The 17,764-nt window shown below is 42.9% G+C and overlaps 1 protein-coding gene across 1 annotated transcript in view; it reads left to right on the forward strand.

Annotated features, from left to right (window-relative positions):
• The window catches only part of pde1cb (phosphodiesterase 1C, calmodulin-dependent b), a 104,384-nt gene that overhangs the window by 65,877 nt on the left and 20,743 nt on the right, over positions 1-17,764 (forward strand). The window contains exons 4-7 of the mRNA XM_056293103.1: positions 13,523-13,636; positions 14,491-14,493; positions 15,399-15,581; positions 17,543-17,609. Coding sequence (XP_056149078.1) covers positions 13,523-13,636; positions 14,491-14,493; positions 15,399-15,581; positions 17,543-17,609 — 367 coding nt within the window. The remainder of the gene's footprint in view (positions 1-13,522; positions 13,637-14,490; positions 14,494-15,398; positions 15,582-17,542; positions 17,610-17,764) is intronic.

Below are 17,764 nucleotides of genomic sequence, written 5' to 3' on the forward strand. Positions count from 1 at the left end.
GCTAGGTTTAAAACGTAATTCAGTTGTGCTGAATGTCAGTTTGTTGTGTGTTTGTCTGCCCGTTGGGTTACGGTACTGTGTTAAGCTGTTGGGTTTGTTGTATTTCTCTGCAATGCAAATTACTTCCTAGAAGCGAAAAATGGGTTACCAGGATTAAAAGAAATATATTTAGGATTTACGAAGGCTTTGGTCCACTGCCATCACAACTCGTATATAAACATATTGTCACACTAAGGCGTGTAAAGTGGAGGACAGACACACACAAAGGAATATTTATATTCATCTCATGCTCGGTAGCCTCCGTATCTCTGGTCGAAGCTCCAAAATGTTCCCCCGTTTTTTTTTAAGTTTCTCAGACTCGAGCCCCTGATATAATCCACATCCACTGTGGAGTGAGTCATGTCTGCTGGGAAGTGTACCTTATCATTTAATAAGCAGGGGGTTCTCTTGAATTATGATTCTCCGTGTCTCTGTCTGAATTTACGATGCTTTGTCTTATACAGAGCTTGGTAATGCACACACGGGCTAGCGGGACCATAAAAGCCCATATGGAAGATGAATGCCGAGAGGGTTTAAAATGATGACTTGGCAGTTGGTAAATCATACGCCCACCCTTCAGAGTTGCCAAGCGGTCCATTGCCTCACACTCGTCCCGTGGAGTGACAGACTGGAATTTGCTGAGGTTGGTTTCTCCACGTCTTTATTGGGCCTCCACGATGGCATCGTGAGCCGAAAGGACTGGGCCCGAGCCAAGGCCTGGCTTCCAGTGATAAAAAGAAAGAAGTGATTTACTTATTTATGATAGCTTAGTCGTCAGATTGCTTGGAAAAACTCAATAGATAAGGTTCAATGTGACCTTTTGCTTTTACCATTTAAGAAAGGAGACGCATCTGTAAGCTTTTAATCAAAAGGAAGGGGTTAAGGTGAGGAATTCATAAGCGTTTGGAAAATAAGATCTTAAGCAAAGTTCAGATGGCTTTATTGGCATGATGTAATGCTGTACATATATTGCCAAGTAAAGATTGTACGCTGACACAAATTCTCCATTTAGTGGCCACTGGTACCCAGAGGACCTAAAAGTACACATTAAAAAACAACAACATCAGGCCAGGAATCAAGTACATAATGCTGGTGGTGCTACCCTTGAGTCATGTTGTACATATGAAGCTATAAGGGCCGGCATGAAAAGATTAGTATTAACTTACTTGTTTTCTGATTTCAGTTATCTTATTTATGTCTTGATGCATGCTCAGTAATCCAGGTAAGAAAATCAGAGACGGATGAGTCAGTTCATCTGGATACAACGTTTATTGACAGATGCATTTCATCACTCAACTAATTGACATCTTCAGTCTAAACTGACTGCAGGTATCCTCACCCCTTATAAACAATATAGTTGCATATGACCGAAACCAACGACCAGTTTCATATGCAAATAAAGGTGTGACCATTAACTAGAGTTTCAGTGGCCATGTATATTATTCACAGATGATTAGAAAATGTTTGCAATCACAGCATTGTAAGCTGGCGACAGATGCATAATGACCGAAACCAACAACCAGTTTCATGCACAAATATGGGTGTGACAATTAACTAGAGTATTGATGACCATCTGTACTATTCACAGAGGATTTGGGAATGTTTGCAATCAATAGTACACATGGCCATTGAAACTTTAGTTAATGGTCAAACCCATATTTGCATATGAAACTGGTTGTTGGTTTCGGTCATAGGCAACTGTATTGTTTATAAGAGATGGGGATACCTGCAGTCAGTTTAGACTGAAGAAGTCACTTAGTTGAGTGATGAAACGTATCTGTCAGTAATGGTATCCAGATGAACTGATTCAACCTTCTTCGGTTCGCTTATTTAGTTTTCTGCCCTACACTCAATCACAAAAGCAACGCTTGACAGCGGTATCAGCTAGCCTCGCATTATCTCGAAACTACCATCGCATACTAAATACCCGCCACATACAACTATAATTACTACCAAACCTTCAGCCACACATTTTCTAGCTTATATACTTTTAAAATGTTCTATCTAGTGTTCGGTACTCTTACTTCTGGGTATTTAATAAAAACATATATTGTGTTATTCGTTTCTGCTGTGGAGAAGTAAATGTAAATGAGATTGTTAACTATGATGGTTTTTCTGCAGTGCATTGAAAAAAAAAATCCTCTCCATTTTGTGGAAATAATCCCCACCTGGCATGAAAACTTTGAAAATTGATTCAATATAAATAGTGAAATAATTATGTCAGTGTTTTCCCCTACATCTACTCAATGTTTTATGTGGACCCCAGGAAGAGTTGTTGTTGCCGTGGCGACCGCTAATGGGCATCCAAATAAATAAAGAAATAGATAAATACGTTTGGCAGCGGTTTTGTTGGGAGGGTTGTTTTCCGACTTGAGCTGGTTGCTAAGATATTTCCAGAGCAAAATGTCTTTTGCACCATCACGTCATGGAAATTGGAAATTTGGGAGCGAGGTGTGGAATATCGACATTAAAACTGTGTGCGATTGATTAGAATTCAGCTCCCAGATCTGCTCCGCCTTCAGGCCTGTTTGATTGGCAGAGTTCGGCATGAGTGGGTTGCTTTCCATCAACCACTGATCTTTTTTAAGGCTCTTGCTGTCCCCACACTATTCTTATCACGTCTGTCATTTAAACCTCCCACGGGAGAAATGCTTTTAGTGCAGATAAAGGGATGGAGTTACCAAACAGTCAGGCACAAAGGTTCTTGCAGTTCATCAATGTTTGTACGTTTTATGTGTAGCATCAACAGCAGTCAAGGTGTTTGGTTTGCTTTAATGGCAACCATCTAAATTAGCTTGTAACTCTTGGGCAAGAAAAAGTTCATTATTCGTTGTTTTTCCTCAAGGGCTTTTTTTTTTTTACTGGACGTGTCAGCTTTTAGGGGAGAAAAGCTGTAAACTTTCTGTTTCAGGACAACCTGAAAAGTTCGAGTTCACGTTCAATTTCAGCTCTTTATTGTCTCACCGGGGGAAATTAGGTTTGCCGCCAGGGTTCGCACTCATCACAAAGACACAGTGATAACAATACACCAAACATCACAGCCAGAAAGAAATGAAACGGCTGTGCAAGCTGTGCAGGTATGCAAATGCTGTACGTAAACAGAGGCCATTCTCCATCGCTCAAAACAAGGTCTGCAATATGCATGCCTCTTGAACCATGAAACAACCCCACTGTTCACGAGCACCAACATTTTCCACTGATGGACTCTTTTCAAGTTGTAGTGGGTTTTTTTTTAATGCCGCAGGGTAAATCAGTGTCATTCCAAATCTGAATTGCACAGAAAATATGCAGTGCATCATATTTCCTTTGAGATACAAATACTAAAATGACAATAGTATGCCATTTACTGGGCTCATGGGTTTGAAGACATAAAAGAAGATAAATGATCCAGGTGATGTGAAGAAATGCGCTAGCACCATTGTTTCACAGTGTTTGAGCTATAACTTTTGTGTTGGCCATCAACAGTAGAAAAACTGGTCTGACATTTATGTATACCAAAGGGAAACTCCAAGCAATGTCATGCCTGTGATTCCCCCCCCCCCTCACCTTTTTTTCTGCGCAATTGTACCCGGTCAATTACTCCACTCTTCCAAGCCATCCCAGTCGCTGCTCCAGCCCCTCTACCGATCCGGGGCGGGCTGTAGACTACCACATGCCCCTCCGATACATGCGGAGTCACCAGCCGCTTCTTTTCACCTGACAGTGAGGAGCTTCACCAGGGGGATGTAGCATGTGGGTGGATCATGCTATTCCCCCCAGTTCCTCCTCCCCTCCAAACAGGTGCCCCGACTGCCAGAGGAGGTGCTAGTGCAGTGAACAGGACACATACCCACATCCGGCTTCCCACCCACAGACACGGCCAATTGTGCCTGTAGGGACGCCTGACCAAGCCGGAGGATTCGAACCAGCGATCCCTGTGTTGGTAGGCAATGGAATAGACCGCTGCGCTACCCGGACACCCAATGCCTGTTATTTTTGTCCACCCGTCAATCTGTCATACTGAAATGTAGATGTGCCCATCCTTTAATATTTTATTGACCAACCTCTCCCTAGCTTAAGCAATAGATAGATAGATAGATGACTTTATTAATCCCCGGAGGGAAATTAAAACATCAGAGCAGCTAGATAAAAAAAAAGATATGTGATGAGATGTGATGACAAATGCCAACAGATAAAACTCATAAATGATCATAATAAAATAAAATATAAGTTCCAAGTGTTCTCATAAAGGCAAGTTAGTCCAAGAGGAGTTCAATGTCAGCAGGCCTGGCAAGGCAGGGAGATAAATTACAAAATCTGATAGCACCCGGCAGGAATGACCTCCTGTATTGCTACTTAAAACATCAGGGTTGAATGAGTGTAGCTAAAGGTGCTCTTTAGCTTGACTAGCATGGTGTGTAGGGGGTGGGAGGCGTTGCCCAGGATTGCCAGTAGTTTAGCCAGTATTCTGTCTTCCACCGCCTCCTCCAGTGTGGCCAGCTTGGATCCATTGATAGCCCCAGCCCTCTTTATGAGTTTATTCAGTCTGTTGGTGTCCTTTAATTTGATGCTGTCACCCCAGCACACCACAGCATAGAAGATGGTGCTCGCCACATCAGACTTATGGAACATGTGAGCCATCGTAATGCATACATTGCAGGCTCTGAGCCTTCTCAGGAAATAAAGCCATCATTTGAAATCGTGGTCAAAGCACAGCAGGGTATGCCGTGCCCTGGGTCTTAAGTTTTGTCATGTTTTAATGGGCCTGTTTTTCCCTTATCAGCCCAGACCCATGTATGTTCCCCAAAAGCACACTAATCTCCTGGGGTGATTACATTGACCCGGAGCATTAATTACACTTGGCCAGGCCAGAATGCAGTTTTTGCATCGTAGCGGAGTACAACCAGAAACGGTTTGAATTATAGTGGAGGCGGTGCACTCAAACAGTTTAGATTTGGACAATTTGATACGCTAAAATGGTGGCACAGATGACGTAGGACCGTGTGAGGTCATGCTGTCAGCAAAACTGGCTAGTCGAAGCACGTTTGTTTGCATATCATAGAGAAAATCCACCAATCATACATTCAGGTTCACATAACTGTGGTACTGTTATTTACGACAGATCACATGCAGCTTTAATGATTCCAGAGGTGGTGGATAGAGCAAGTGTACAAGCATCTGTAAAGTGGAAAAAAGACCCTTTTTTCCTGTGAAAACGGCATGTTTGAAATAAACACTAACACTCATGTTGTGTGCAATTCGCCAGTGTTCCTAAATATGAAGTGCAAATGATGATATGCCTCTCAGAACTAGAGATTTACATGACTCCCATTGTAAAAGATTGGTCAAGATCTTGCTGCCTGGCAGAGCTTCCAAGATGGCGCCCAAGAGAGGCTTTGGTTTTGGTTCAGTCACCCCCACCCAACATTCAGCCATACCACCACCTCCTCTTTTCTGCCGATGTGGAAAATAGACGTTGTTTGGTATTCTTCTAATGTGTTCGCTTTTCATTTCATTCTTTTCACTTCTGCAGGGCAGTAAAGTTCTGGTGGAAAAGGAGGGACAAATGGCCACTTTTTTTCCCATTTCTTGCAAATCAGCTTCTGGGCAGTCGAGCATTGTTGGGAGTACTGCTGTACACAGATGCTGGCTTTAGTTTGACACTGAGTCATGTCGGCCTGCTGTTTGTTTGTATTTTGTTTTTGCAGTCAGACAGGCCAGGCAAAGCCAACAAAATGGAGGCAATAAGGACCGAGGAGCGAAACACTCTCAAACTGTATTTCCATGCAAATCTCCTCGCTTCTTTTACCCTATGAGGCAAAACAAATGAATCCCTCATCTTTGCAGACGTGGGCAGACAGCTGGTGGCTGTTTTTGGTCTCCTCTCACCGTGTCTGTTGAACCCGGTGACCACCATCACCAAAGAAACATTAATGGAGCCAGTTGATGCACAAAAAACGATGGTGGGAAATGGTCAATATGACATACTCTGCTGGCAGGCGAATAATAGCAGGAAATCCAGTTGCAAATATTTGATAGTATATGTTTAAGGATTTTTTTTCCTGTTTATCAGAATAGATGCATAATGTTTTAACTGGCATTTGCATCCCAACCAATATTTCTAACGGCAAACAGGCTTCTGTATTACACCAGCTAGTAAGAAGTGTATTTGAAGCCTTGACCTCCTGAGCATGTCTAGAAAGCTGACTGTGAACTTGGCATGTGTTGATGGACCAAATCGATGTTTTTAAGAAGGAAGTGAAGAGAAGTTGAAAGGGGAAGTCAAAAATTCTCACATCTCTTGACTTTTTCATGAGCTGAGTTTGCAGCCATAGCGAATGCACCGCCATCTCTCTGGTACATTAGACAGTCCTTTCCCCAGGACAGAAGAGAAGTTGGCTGGCCCGATGCCCGGGCATCCCCGTGCCAGGCTTATGCTATTAACCCGGCCTGTCACCCCTCTTGCCGATAACAGCAGGTTAAATGAACACATTTTGTTTGAGTTGACAGACATTGATCGATCTGAGAGCCCTTCTCACTAGCCTTATCACCCCACAACTCTCTACTTTTTTTTAATTTGGATAACAAAAACCTGGTTGTTCAAAAGCCTTGGTCAGCTCGGTTTTTGTGCTGATTTTTGAGAAACTTTCGTTGTTTGTCCTTCAATATGCAATATTTGAAATGTTTAAATTCGTTTTTTAATTTTAAGAAACCACTTTGTAAAAATTCTTGGTAGTAATAAAAACAAGACACCAGGAGCCACATGCATCAAACTCTTGTGTAGATTCATGACTAAAACTGTATGTGTGCACAAAGACAGAAATTTGCATATACATTCTTTACATCAGCTTTATCAAGAGTCAGGAACACCTTGTCATTTCTTTTCATGTACTTGCGTACATGAAATGAAACGAAATATCGTTTTCCCCAGCTCACAGCAGTACAGCACAAAGACAAAAGCACATATCTAAAAACTACAAGAACACATATATCAAAACTATTTTAAAAAAAATTTTTAAAAATGTACTGTCCAGGAGAAGGAACGCCAGCCGATGACTGTCGGAACTGCCGGTCTGCATGGGCTAGCAGTTAGCTTAGCCTGCCCCGCTTCCGTGTCCTGTCAGACCGTCCTCGGTTTTTACTGTTCGGGTGCAGCTCCAGACAGGACTGTGGTCCCTGGGCCCACAGGACGGAGCAGACCAAGCTCCCCCAGCCGACCCAGCACCAGCTCTCCCAGCCAATCAAGCAAAGACACAAACTTAGACGCAGGCGTAGACAAAGACACTGTATGGACGGTACTGGGTGAGGCCGCCACAAACATAAGTTCGCGGCGCCATCTTCCCACACTGGTACTGGGTGAGGCAGCTGTAAACATGAATTCGTGCTGCCATATAATTATAAAGCCGTGTACACGCGTGGTTCTATTTTATAAATCTCAGTCATTGTGTAACTGTACGCACATGCACAAGCCTGATTTCCACTCCCACTGTAAGACAGGCACTCCCCAGGTGCTTGTCGGAGAACTTGAAAGAAGAAAAGGTGTTTTATTTGGCAATCTCATGTCTGGGATCACAAACAGAAGCCAGCATATAGAATGGTATAGATAGTATATAGAAAGTAACAGAGACCATCAGCCCCGTATGTTCCGAGCAAAGGACCCCAACAGAATTTTAAAAAAAATGGTCGGATTATAAATGGGAGGCAAAAAAGCACATCAATCTACACAGAAAGCGTGAAGGCAACAGGAGGCGGGCAGGACAGCCCTGCTTCATCTGGTGTGGATCGACGCACCGCTTCCATTTTGGGCCACACGGCTTTGTGTGGAATCGTTGATGACCATGAACCTCCATCAGCAGTGATATCTCAGAAACGTAATCGCCGATTAGTGTGTAGCGCTCATACCTAAAACCGCTTTACAAGGTGGGCCACAACTAAGGATAAAAAGAATATTAACAGATAAATAAAATGTTGACTCTGCCTTAATGTACATTAAAACAATGATAAGAAAAAATCACACAAGTACTTAATCAATGTTGCCTTAATAAATGTGCCTTTGATTGGCATTTTACAAACCTCTGTGTAAACGGAAAATACACACACACACATGCACACACACGCACTCACACTATCAGTGCAGCTGGTTTCCAACCTAAACAAATAATATTTTACTCAAAGGTTCGTCTCTCCTTATATTTCATCTCCACCCCATCGCATCATGTCACCCTCAGATCTTTCTAGAAAAACGTGTACAAATGGTCTAACGAGGGCGTGAGGTGCACACGTTCTCACGGCACATTCTGTTTTTATAAATACCAGTGTATGTGTGGGATATAATGCATGTGGCCCCAGGTGTTGCCTGGTAACAGCTTGACAGAAGAGAGTACAAACTGGTCGTGTTGCTGAGGATGTGTGATTTGGTCGCCCACCCTCATGGGACTGCTGATTAAGTCTCATCCGTCAGTCGTTCGTGCGTACGAATTTGTTCTTACACACTCGTAGAATTTTTTTTTAGCTCTCAAGATTGTCTGACAGTCAGAAGCAAAGCCTGGTGGTTATTTGTAATTCCTTCCCCCTAACATCTATTGTCCACCTCTTGTAATGAGCAATCACCCAGGCTTGCAGGGACATCAGCGAAAGCCACCTGGTGTCTAAATTCAGGGGTTACCCAGGCTCTACACTGGTCTCTGAGACAAACTTCTGGGCTTAAGGGCATGCGGGTGGCTTGGCAGTCTATTCCACTGCCTACCAACACGGGGATCGCCAGTTTGAATCCCCGCGTTACCTCCAGCTTGGTTGGGCATCCCTACAGACACAACCGAGTCTGCTGGTGGGAATCCGGATGCTGGTATGTGTCCTGGTCGCTGCACTAGCGCCTCCTCTGGTCGGTCGGGGCCCTTGTTTGGGGGGGGGGGGGTAGAGGGAACTGGAGGGAATAGCGTGATCCTCCCACACACTACGTGCCCCTGGTGAAACTCCTCACTGTCAGGTGAAAAGAAGCAGCTGGTGACTCCACATGTATCGGAGGAGGCACGTGGTAGTCTGCAGCCCTCCCCAGATCGGAAGAGTAAGGTAATTGGACAGGTACAATTGGGGAGAAAAAAGGGGCCCCAAAAAAAAAAAACTTCAGGGCTAAAAAAATCCCATGGGTGTGTAAGAACACATTTATACATAGGAACGAACGATTGATGAATGAGGCCTCATATGTTTGGCAGGTAAAACAATAATCAGATGAATGCATAACAGCACATATTGGGACACAATGAATGAGCAAAATGAACAGAAAGGAAAAGTCGTTTTGTTGTACAAGACCCAGGAATTTGTATATTAATGAATAATGCTGTAATCGAACTCAACTGTTTTCGTAAGACATACTCTGAAACATATCAAAGGAAATGTACATTTCAGATTTCAGTTCTAGATAAATATACTATGTGCATGATGTTTAACAACTTTTTTTTGTAGTTGCACAATGTTGGAGTGTGTTTTCCTCTTCCAGTCTGTTCCAAGACACATGGAAGACAGTAGCAGTGAGCCAACAAGTCCTCATTCATGATGGGTTTATTGCAGATCTAGTGCTGGGTGACATGGGAAATATCATTATCATGCCATTCATAAACTTGGTATTTTTGCATAGACAGGCAAATATCCTGATCGATATTGTGTAACATTTCCCAAGAAATCCAACTGAGGTTCATCACATTGATCACATTGAACTGTTTGGTTCAATATAAAGTATAATGTCAAATCAAAACTAGTTTTCACATAACATGCCCTTAAATATTTTCAGTCCTCGCTATTATTAATTTAGACAACAAAATCATGTAACACAACATGACAAAATCTGAATTTCATCTCGATGCAATACCATTGAAAGAAAATGAAGTGTAGCTCAGCCATATTTGTACCACAAATAGTGTAGAAATGTAGTCAGGTTGGTCATGATGGCCAGGTCCTTGTAGCACATGTAGGTTCAGCAGTAGTCAGTGTCCTAAAAAATAGAAGATTAAAGGATATATGAGTCAGTAAAGAAACAAACTTACAGACCTAGTATAGGTGCTGGTAAAATAAGAAACAAGTGTAGCAGGAGAAAGGCACAATTACAGGAGAAATAATTGTGCTGTAGTGTTGAATTATTTGAAGGATATTTTTTGTTTCTGTTCATTTTTGGCGTGAATAATTGTGTTTTGAGTTTAGCATTTTGGATTGCAGAAATATGGAGGATGGTGTCAGATTTTTTTCCTTTGCACAAATACGTAATAAAACATGCAATAATTTGTGTGACATTTCCATGTGCGGAAAGAGTTGTGAAATTCATTCAGATGTAGTAGAAGGGTAAAGTTGAAAGCATAATGCCATGTGTTTTTTGCTGGTTCAGTCGAGAAAAACTGTTAACTTGTGGGGTATGTTATGTGGACAACAGCTAGGGAAGAAACTTGCCATCAAGCTGCAGGTCCACCTAAAATAAAAAAAAGCAAAGAAATAAAAAACTTCCAGGATAATTCGATTCTCATGGTTCATTAACTTCTATTTTTGGACCAACAAGAGGCGTGAGTATGTGACAAAGCTTTCTATAAAAGCATTCAGGAGAAGCAAACGTTCCTCTCAGGCGCCTTTCATTTGGCGCCATTGATCATCAATTTCCTAGATTTGCACGCTGGCACCATCCGTTGGCTGTATAAAAACCGTGTTATGAATTGAAGATGTAAAAGCTATGGCGAATAATCGTCTGATAACTGGCTTGCAAAGGGAGGGAGCGGTTTGTCTGCTCATAAATGCTAGCAGGGGAGTCTGCAGGCACACAGCTGTTCTTGATAATCATAATTAATCTATGCACCAACTAAATTACATGTTCAATGAGACTATGGAGTTGTGGCTCCGCACACCGTCTTCTTTAATTGATCAACATGTTTCTTTTTATTCATTCATTCATTCATTCATTTCTCAGTCACCAGTCCCTTATGTGAGACGTATTAGCTTGCTGATTATGTGGATTTTGGAGGGAAAAACGATCACGTGTTCTGCCTGTACATCCAAGAACATCTAACCACCACACTGTTAAACTGAAGAAGACGAGTAGACCTTTTTAAACATGTGGCGATGTGGAAACGTACGGCTGTGCGGGGGGGGGTTGCCGAAAGGGGTTGTAGTGCTAAGGTAGCACCTAAAGAGTGCCTGTGCTTTCTCAAGTGTTTCCAAAACCAATCGAGTGTAATCGAGTTCTCTTGTCAATCCAAGACGTCTTTGACCTCGGCATGGCCGATTTCTTTATCAGTGACAGTGCAGCGGTTCGGTGGCAATGACTGCAAAGTCTTTTATAAAAATATCCTTTTCACTACAACTGGGCTTTAGAAGAGGAAAAAATATATATAGTTTCTCTCAACCCTATAACCACCATATACTCACCACTACTATTCAGTGCATTCAACTTCACTGTGTAAATAAATCAAGATTGACAGAATGGAAGAGGGTCAGTATAGTAGTATATCAGACTGCATTTGAGTGAATTTAGGCTGTTGCTCATTTAACAGTGAGCATGAAAACAACTAGAATATCCAAACAAACACAACGAAAAAGTTGGGCACTAGGTTGCAGCATTTTTCAGACCCTCTCAAAATGGGTTTTATGACCCTTAAATGGACGTTAATTGGATCCTCTCTATTGCTGACCCTTTCTTTTTCATTAAAAGGTAAACATGACAGTTGTTATATAATTGTACTATACATTGGCCCATGTTAGACCCCCCCCTTTTTTTGTCTCCCCATTTGTATCAGGCCAATTACCCCACTCTTCCGAGTCGTCCTGGTCGCTGCACCACCCCCTCTGCTGATCCTGGGAGGGCTGCAGACTACCACATGCATCCTCTGATAAATGTGGAGTCACCAGCTGCCTATTTTCACCTGACAGTGAGGAGTTTTGCCAGGGGAACGTAGCGCATGGGAGGTTCACACTATTCCCCCCAGTTCCCCCTTCCCCTGAACAGGCGCCCCGACCGACCAGAGGTGGTGCTAGTGCAGCGACCAGGACACACACCCACATCCAGCTTCCCACCCACAGACACGGCCAAATGTGTCTGTAGGGGTGCCCGACCGAGCTGGAGGTAACACGGGGATTCGAACCGGCAATCCCCATGTTGGTAGGCAATGGAATAGACCGCCACACCACCCGGACACCCGCCCATATTAGATCTACACAGAAACCTATGCGCAATATCAGCTGTACAAAGAGCTTTACTACTTAAAGACACAGTTGCTGCAAAAGCCAACTGGTGACTACCACTGTCTCAGTGAAATCCAGCCACTCGCTGCTCTTTGTTATAATGGAGACTGTTGGTGAAGTAGCCTACGTATGGACTTAGCAAAAAAGCTATGGAAAGCGGCCTTCCCCTTATTAGGATGAAATTGCTGCTGTGCTATGTTACATTACTCATGATATTACGTTCCCTGGATCCCATGAGGCGTTGAGGGAAATAAACGTCGGATCCTTTTCCATTGCTGATTCGCCTCAGATGACTAGAAATGTGACTAGCGCACTTGCTGGCACTTGTTCATACACCCCAGTTTCCCCACAGCGACAAATAAAGTGTATCATATCAGTTGTCAGCAATCAAAGGTGTGCACAACATGAATCGCCAGATTACAAACACAGTAGATAAATGGCAGGACTCCACAGCTGTATCAAAACAATTTAGTCCCATTTTTATATGGCCTAAGCATAATTTATGTTGTTTATGTAGGTATGTATATATAACATTGTTCTATGGCTATGTTCAGTGACAGATTTTGGAAACTTAACTTGATAGCCCTTTAGGTAATATTTGGTAAGGAATATATTGGTGGGCCATGACAGAGCCTTCTGTGGCCCCCCAGCCCCTTCCTCCTGTACAGTGCAACGATGGGTTCAGCCTCACTGAATAAATCTGAATTCTGCTAAACTCTGGGCATTTACAGTGAAAAGACCAATCGAACTTCACATCAGTAGCAGGTGGCATATTGTAATAAATTACAGCACACAGCCATTGATGCAAAATTACTTTTTGCCTTCGTCCTATTTTTGGTTAGTTTTTCACAGCTTGTGCATGTCTGGAGGGAAGCTAATCAAGTTTGTTTTTATGCATTCATATTGAATATGTTAGCATTTAAAAGAAAAAGCAACGTATAAAGATGTAGGGAAAAAAATGATGTGACACAAATACATTGTTCATTGAGATTCATTGAGTTGCTTTATTGCATTTGGATCAATAAATGCACAACATTTATTGCTCAAAGCTAAAAAGCAGAATTAATGCATTACTGCTGAACTTCAGGTGAATGTACACCAAATGCCTGAAGCAAGGAATTAATCTTTTTGACGCTTTGAAATACAAACCAAGAAAATCCACCACTAAGATTTACGCTTGTCGATTTTTTTTATTATGTATTTTTTATTTTTATTTTGTTATTATTATTATTTTTGCGCAAAGCAGCGCAATCCACTTTGTTAAATGATTAATGTGTCTCTTTTCTAGGTTAAGATGCCTAGTGAAACAGCTAGAAAGAGGAGAGGCATCCCTTGTCGACCTGAAGAAAAACCTCGAGTATGCAGCATCCGTGTTGGAATCGGTGTACATTGAGGAGACGAGGTGAGAAAATCACCATGTATTATTCTCTGTAATAATAATAACAATAATCATTGAATTTATATATCACTTTTTCTAGACACCCAAAGCACTTCACATTGAAGGGGGTAACTCACTTCAACCACCGCCAATGTGTAGCATCCACCTGGGTGATACACGGCAGCCATTTTGTGCCAGAATGCTCACCCCACATCCGCTTGAGGTGGACAGGGAGGAATCATTGAGCAGTTACATGGGGGGATGATTAGGTGGCCAGATGGAGAGAGCCGGGTTGGGAATTTTGCCAGGACACCAGGGAACCCCCTACTCTTTGCAATGAGTGCCATGGGATCTTTAATGACCAAAGTGAGTGAGGACCTCGGTTTAATGTTTCATCTGAAGGACGCCGTCTCCTACAGCACAGTGTCCCCTGTCACTGCAGCATTGGGATTTGATATTTGTTGTTTTTATTAGGGCCAGACGGAAGACTGCCCCCTACTGACCCACAAACACCACTTCCGGCAGCAACTCAGTTTTTCCAAGGAGGTCTCCCATCCAAGTACTAACCAAGCCTGTACCTGCTGAGCTTCCGTCATTTGGCAGAGGCAGGGTACATGTTGGTATGGGTGCCGGCGTGTATCTCCCTGCCCAGTTCACACCTGTTAACTTGTACCAGCGTGCATTTACACAGTGTAACTGAACGGCATCAGTAAAGGAAGAATAAATGAAATTTAGGAACATCATTGGAAATGTACCTTCGGTGTAATATTACTGCTTCTCTTCCCTCTAATCTTACATTTTCATGAGGAGTGATAGGGGCTCAGGGTGTACATTCAAAAAAGGTCAAGGTGTGATGTCTGTCTGTCCACTATAGGCAGATGGTACTGTACCTGTGCGCGGACATGCCTCAGTGTGTTTGTGAATAAGTCCATTTGTTCTGTGTAAGTAGTTTACTTCAGGTCCGGTGGTTCCAGATATGATCAGGCTTATGGAATTATGTAAGACTCCCCTCGACTGAGCCAGATTGGCACCGACCACTCCGGGATCTGGGATGATGAGCAATCCGATAGACTATCCACGTAGTGTCCTTACTGCCGATTCAGTGTCATTACTCTATATGTGTGTCATAAACACATGTTTAGTGCGGGGGGCGAGATGCAGTGGGACTTATGCCTGATCCGCCGTACGTGTCTGCACAACAGAGGTGCTGTGGGGCATTACATCACACAATTGGATTTTAACCCGGCACCCTGGTGTTTCAAGAAGCTTGCCATGTTTGCATGTTATGTAAGAGGAGTTGTTATTTGATGAGAAGCATTGGCTTTTGATTTTGATCCCCGGTCACAGTCAAGCTGCAATTTATGATACATGTTTAAGCTATTTCCTCTCGCTCTCTCTCACTCTCACTCTCGCCGTCTGTCACTCTTGCTCTCCCTCTCTCTCTCTGTCTCTCTGTATCTCTGGCTCACTCACTCTCTCTCTCTCGCTCGCTCGCTCTCTCTCTCTCTCTCTCTCTCTCTCTCTCTCTCTCTCTCTCTCTCTCTCTCTCTCTCTCTCTCTCTCTCTCTCTCTCTCAATTCAATTCAATATTTGCTTTATTGGCATGACATACATTTTGTACATCTTGCCAAAGCATGTAAAACAACACAACACAACAATGATTATAATAACACCAACAACAACAGGATTATGATATCCAACAACAACAATAGCAATAGGTGCCGTCACCCACTGTCTCTCAGGTTGTGTGTGTGTCTCTCTCTCTCTCTCTGTCTCTCTCTCACAGGCGTTTGGTGGACACAGAGGATGAGCTGAGTGATATCCAGTCAGAGTCGGTGCCGTCAGAGGTGCGGGACTGGCTAGCGTCGACTTTCACCCGCCAGATGGGACTGATGCTGCGGCGTACGGAAGAAAAGCCCCGCTTTCGCAGCATTGTCCACGCCGTGCAGGCCGGCATTTTTGTTGAGAGGTGTGAGCGGTGACGGCTTCGCCACATCACAGCCAGGGTTGTGACACATTAAATGTCACTGGGATGACGTCGCTTGTCATAGACGCGAACAAACAAAAGCCACCGCGTGTGGGCGTACACACACAAATAAACTCACACACAGACGTCCGTGCGTATACTCATCGATTCGCGGCCTGTTAATGAATGCCTGCAACCTTTAATAATTCATATTGTTTCACCACGGTGTAATCACCTTCCTGTATTGCTGCCAGTTTACCACCTGTCACCGCTGTGGTACTGAGCCGCTCTAAACCCCACGTCACCGCCTTCACTTTCCCCTTGTATTGTCTAAAATCCCCGTCAAGACTCGCGTTACAAGTATCTAGGGCTGTGCGATATGACCAAAATCTCATATCACGATATACGTTTTCTGGTCCGTGTCAGACTTTTCACACCCAAACCACGTCCATATGATAGAAGTGGCCCCTCTTTTAGGTACAAGCTCCTTGTTTTGTCCTCGCTGGTCCGAGTCCTTCTGTTCGGGAATTTCCCCGTCCTGCGTTTCGTTCACTGTCCTCCATGTTATCCAAAGGAGTCCATCCAGTTGCACTTGATTCAACTCCTTTGGATAACCATGACCTGAATTAATGAGAACATTCACAGACGTCCTCCATGTTTGTTTGTATTGCCTTCGTGCACATTTCCTGCCTGCGTCCATGCTGTGCAAAGAGCGGAAAGGGTCGTCCAAATGACAAAAAATATTGCTGTAAAGAGTGCGATTTGCGACACAACGAAATAAACGATAGAGCTTAATATGAAATGATAGACGTTTTCTATCATCACATGATATATATTGTCATATCGCACAGCCCTACAAGTATCTCTGTATGTTGTGTGCACTGAGTCAGCTGTCTGTATTATGCAGAGCTGCACACCGTGCATCATCATCATCATCATCATCCACATGGCATTGGCTTTTATACAATGAATAGACATTTCAAAGACAACATTTGGGAGAAGAGGATGCCACTGCTTGGTTTTGGCTGATATTCGAACACACTAGACACCCACACGACCGCATCTTGACAATGCTCTTACATCCATCATTTTGCACACATCTCCAGTGTGACAAAATAAGAATCAGTTTGATCTTAAAATTACTTCCAACGTGTTCACTTTGCAAAATAAGAGGGGGGGAGAAGTTGATAAACTCCTGAGACCATGTGGGATGAAGTATAAGGTGCAGAAATGTGCATGTGAAGCATGGCATCATATGAGGCTGCATGGTATTCATCAAATTAATCCAAAATAGTGAGCAAAGCTCACTTTGATAGCCTTTATATTCTAAAATAAAAAAAATCCACTGAATCTACTTATCATTTATAATAACACTGTCTTTAAAATAATATCTTTAAATAATAAAATAATAATTGAAATAATATCTTTAAAATTTTGCTTCTATGCACCCTATGCATTGTCTTTGTGCACTGCCTGTTGACACCTATGTCCTATCGGACTTGAAACTAGTTTTTTGACACTTCTTTGCATTGTCGCCTCCTGACCAGATCCTTGCTTGTGTTTTATTAACTCTCAGATGGACGTCGCTTTGGATAAAAGCATCTGCTAAATTAAATTGTAATTGTAACTATCTACTCCTTCCTTGTCATGGCTAATATGAATCTGGTATTTGCGCCATTATTTTAACAACGACGTGAATATTTTCCTCCAGAAAAAAAAAATCACTCTTTACTATACAGATGCTACAGTATTTTTTAAAGCTCTCTCGTTTAAAAACAAATTGCTGTGGGGTTATGTTCTTATTCTGGTGTTTTTGCTGGTTTGCTCGTTGGCTGGTGATGCAGCGAGTCTTTTCCAGGTTGCAATCAAGATTGTGTTTTGGTGCTGGTGTGGCATCCCCTGGTGATGCTGGCATTTACACTCAGCGGTGCACCCCATTTGATGTTTTTATCTCATCCTAACAGGATGTACAGACGCACCTCCAACATGGTGGGACTCAGTTACCCTCCTTCAGTCATATCTGTGCTTAAGGTATTAGCATGAACGCGCACACACTCACACACACACACCGATGAAATTCCACTTGAGCTCCTTCTGTCCCTATAATTGTGACAACAACATAGTCATTCATGCATGCCGACACACACACACAAACGTTTAACTCAAGGCATGTTTAATCCTCCTTT

This window comes from Lampris incognitus, chromosome 14, assembly GCF_029633865.1.
Source record: "Lampris incognitus isolate fLamInc1 chromosome 14, fLamInc1.hap2, whole genome shotgun sequence".
Lineage (NCBI taxonomy): Eukaryota > Metazoa > Chordata > Actinopteri > Lampriformes > Lampridae > Lampris > Lampris incognitus.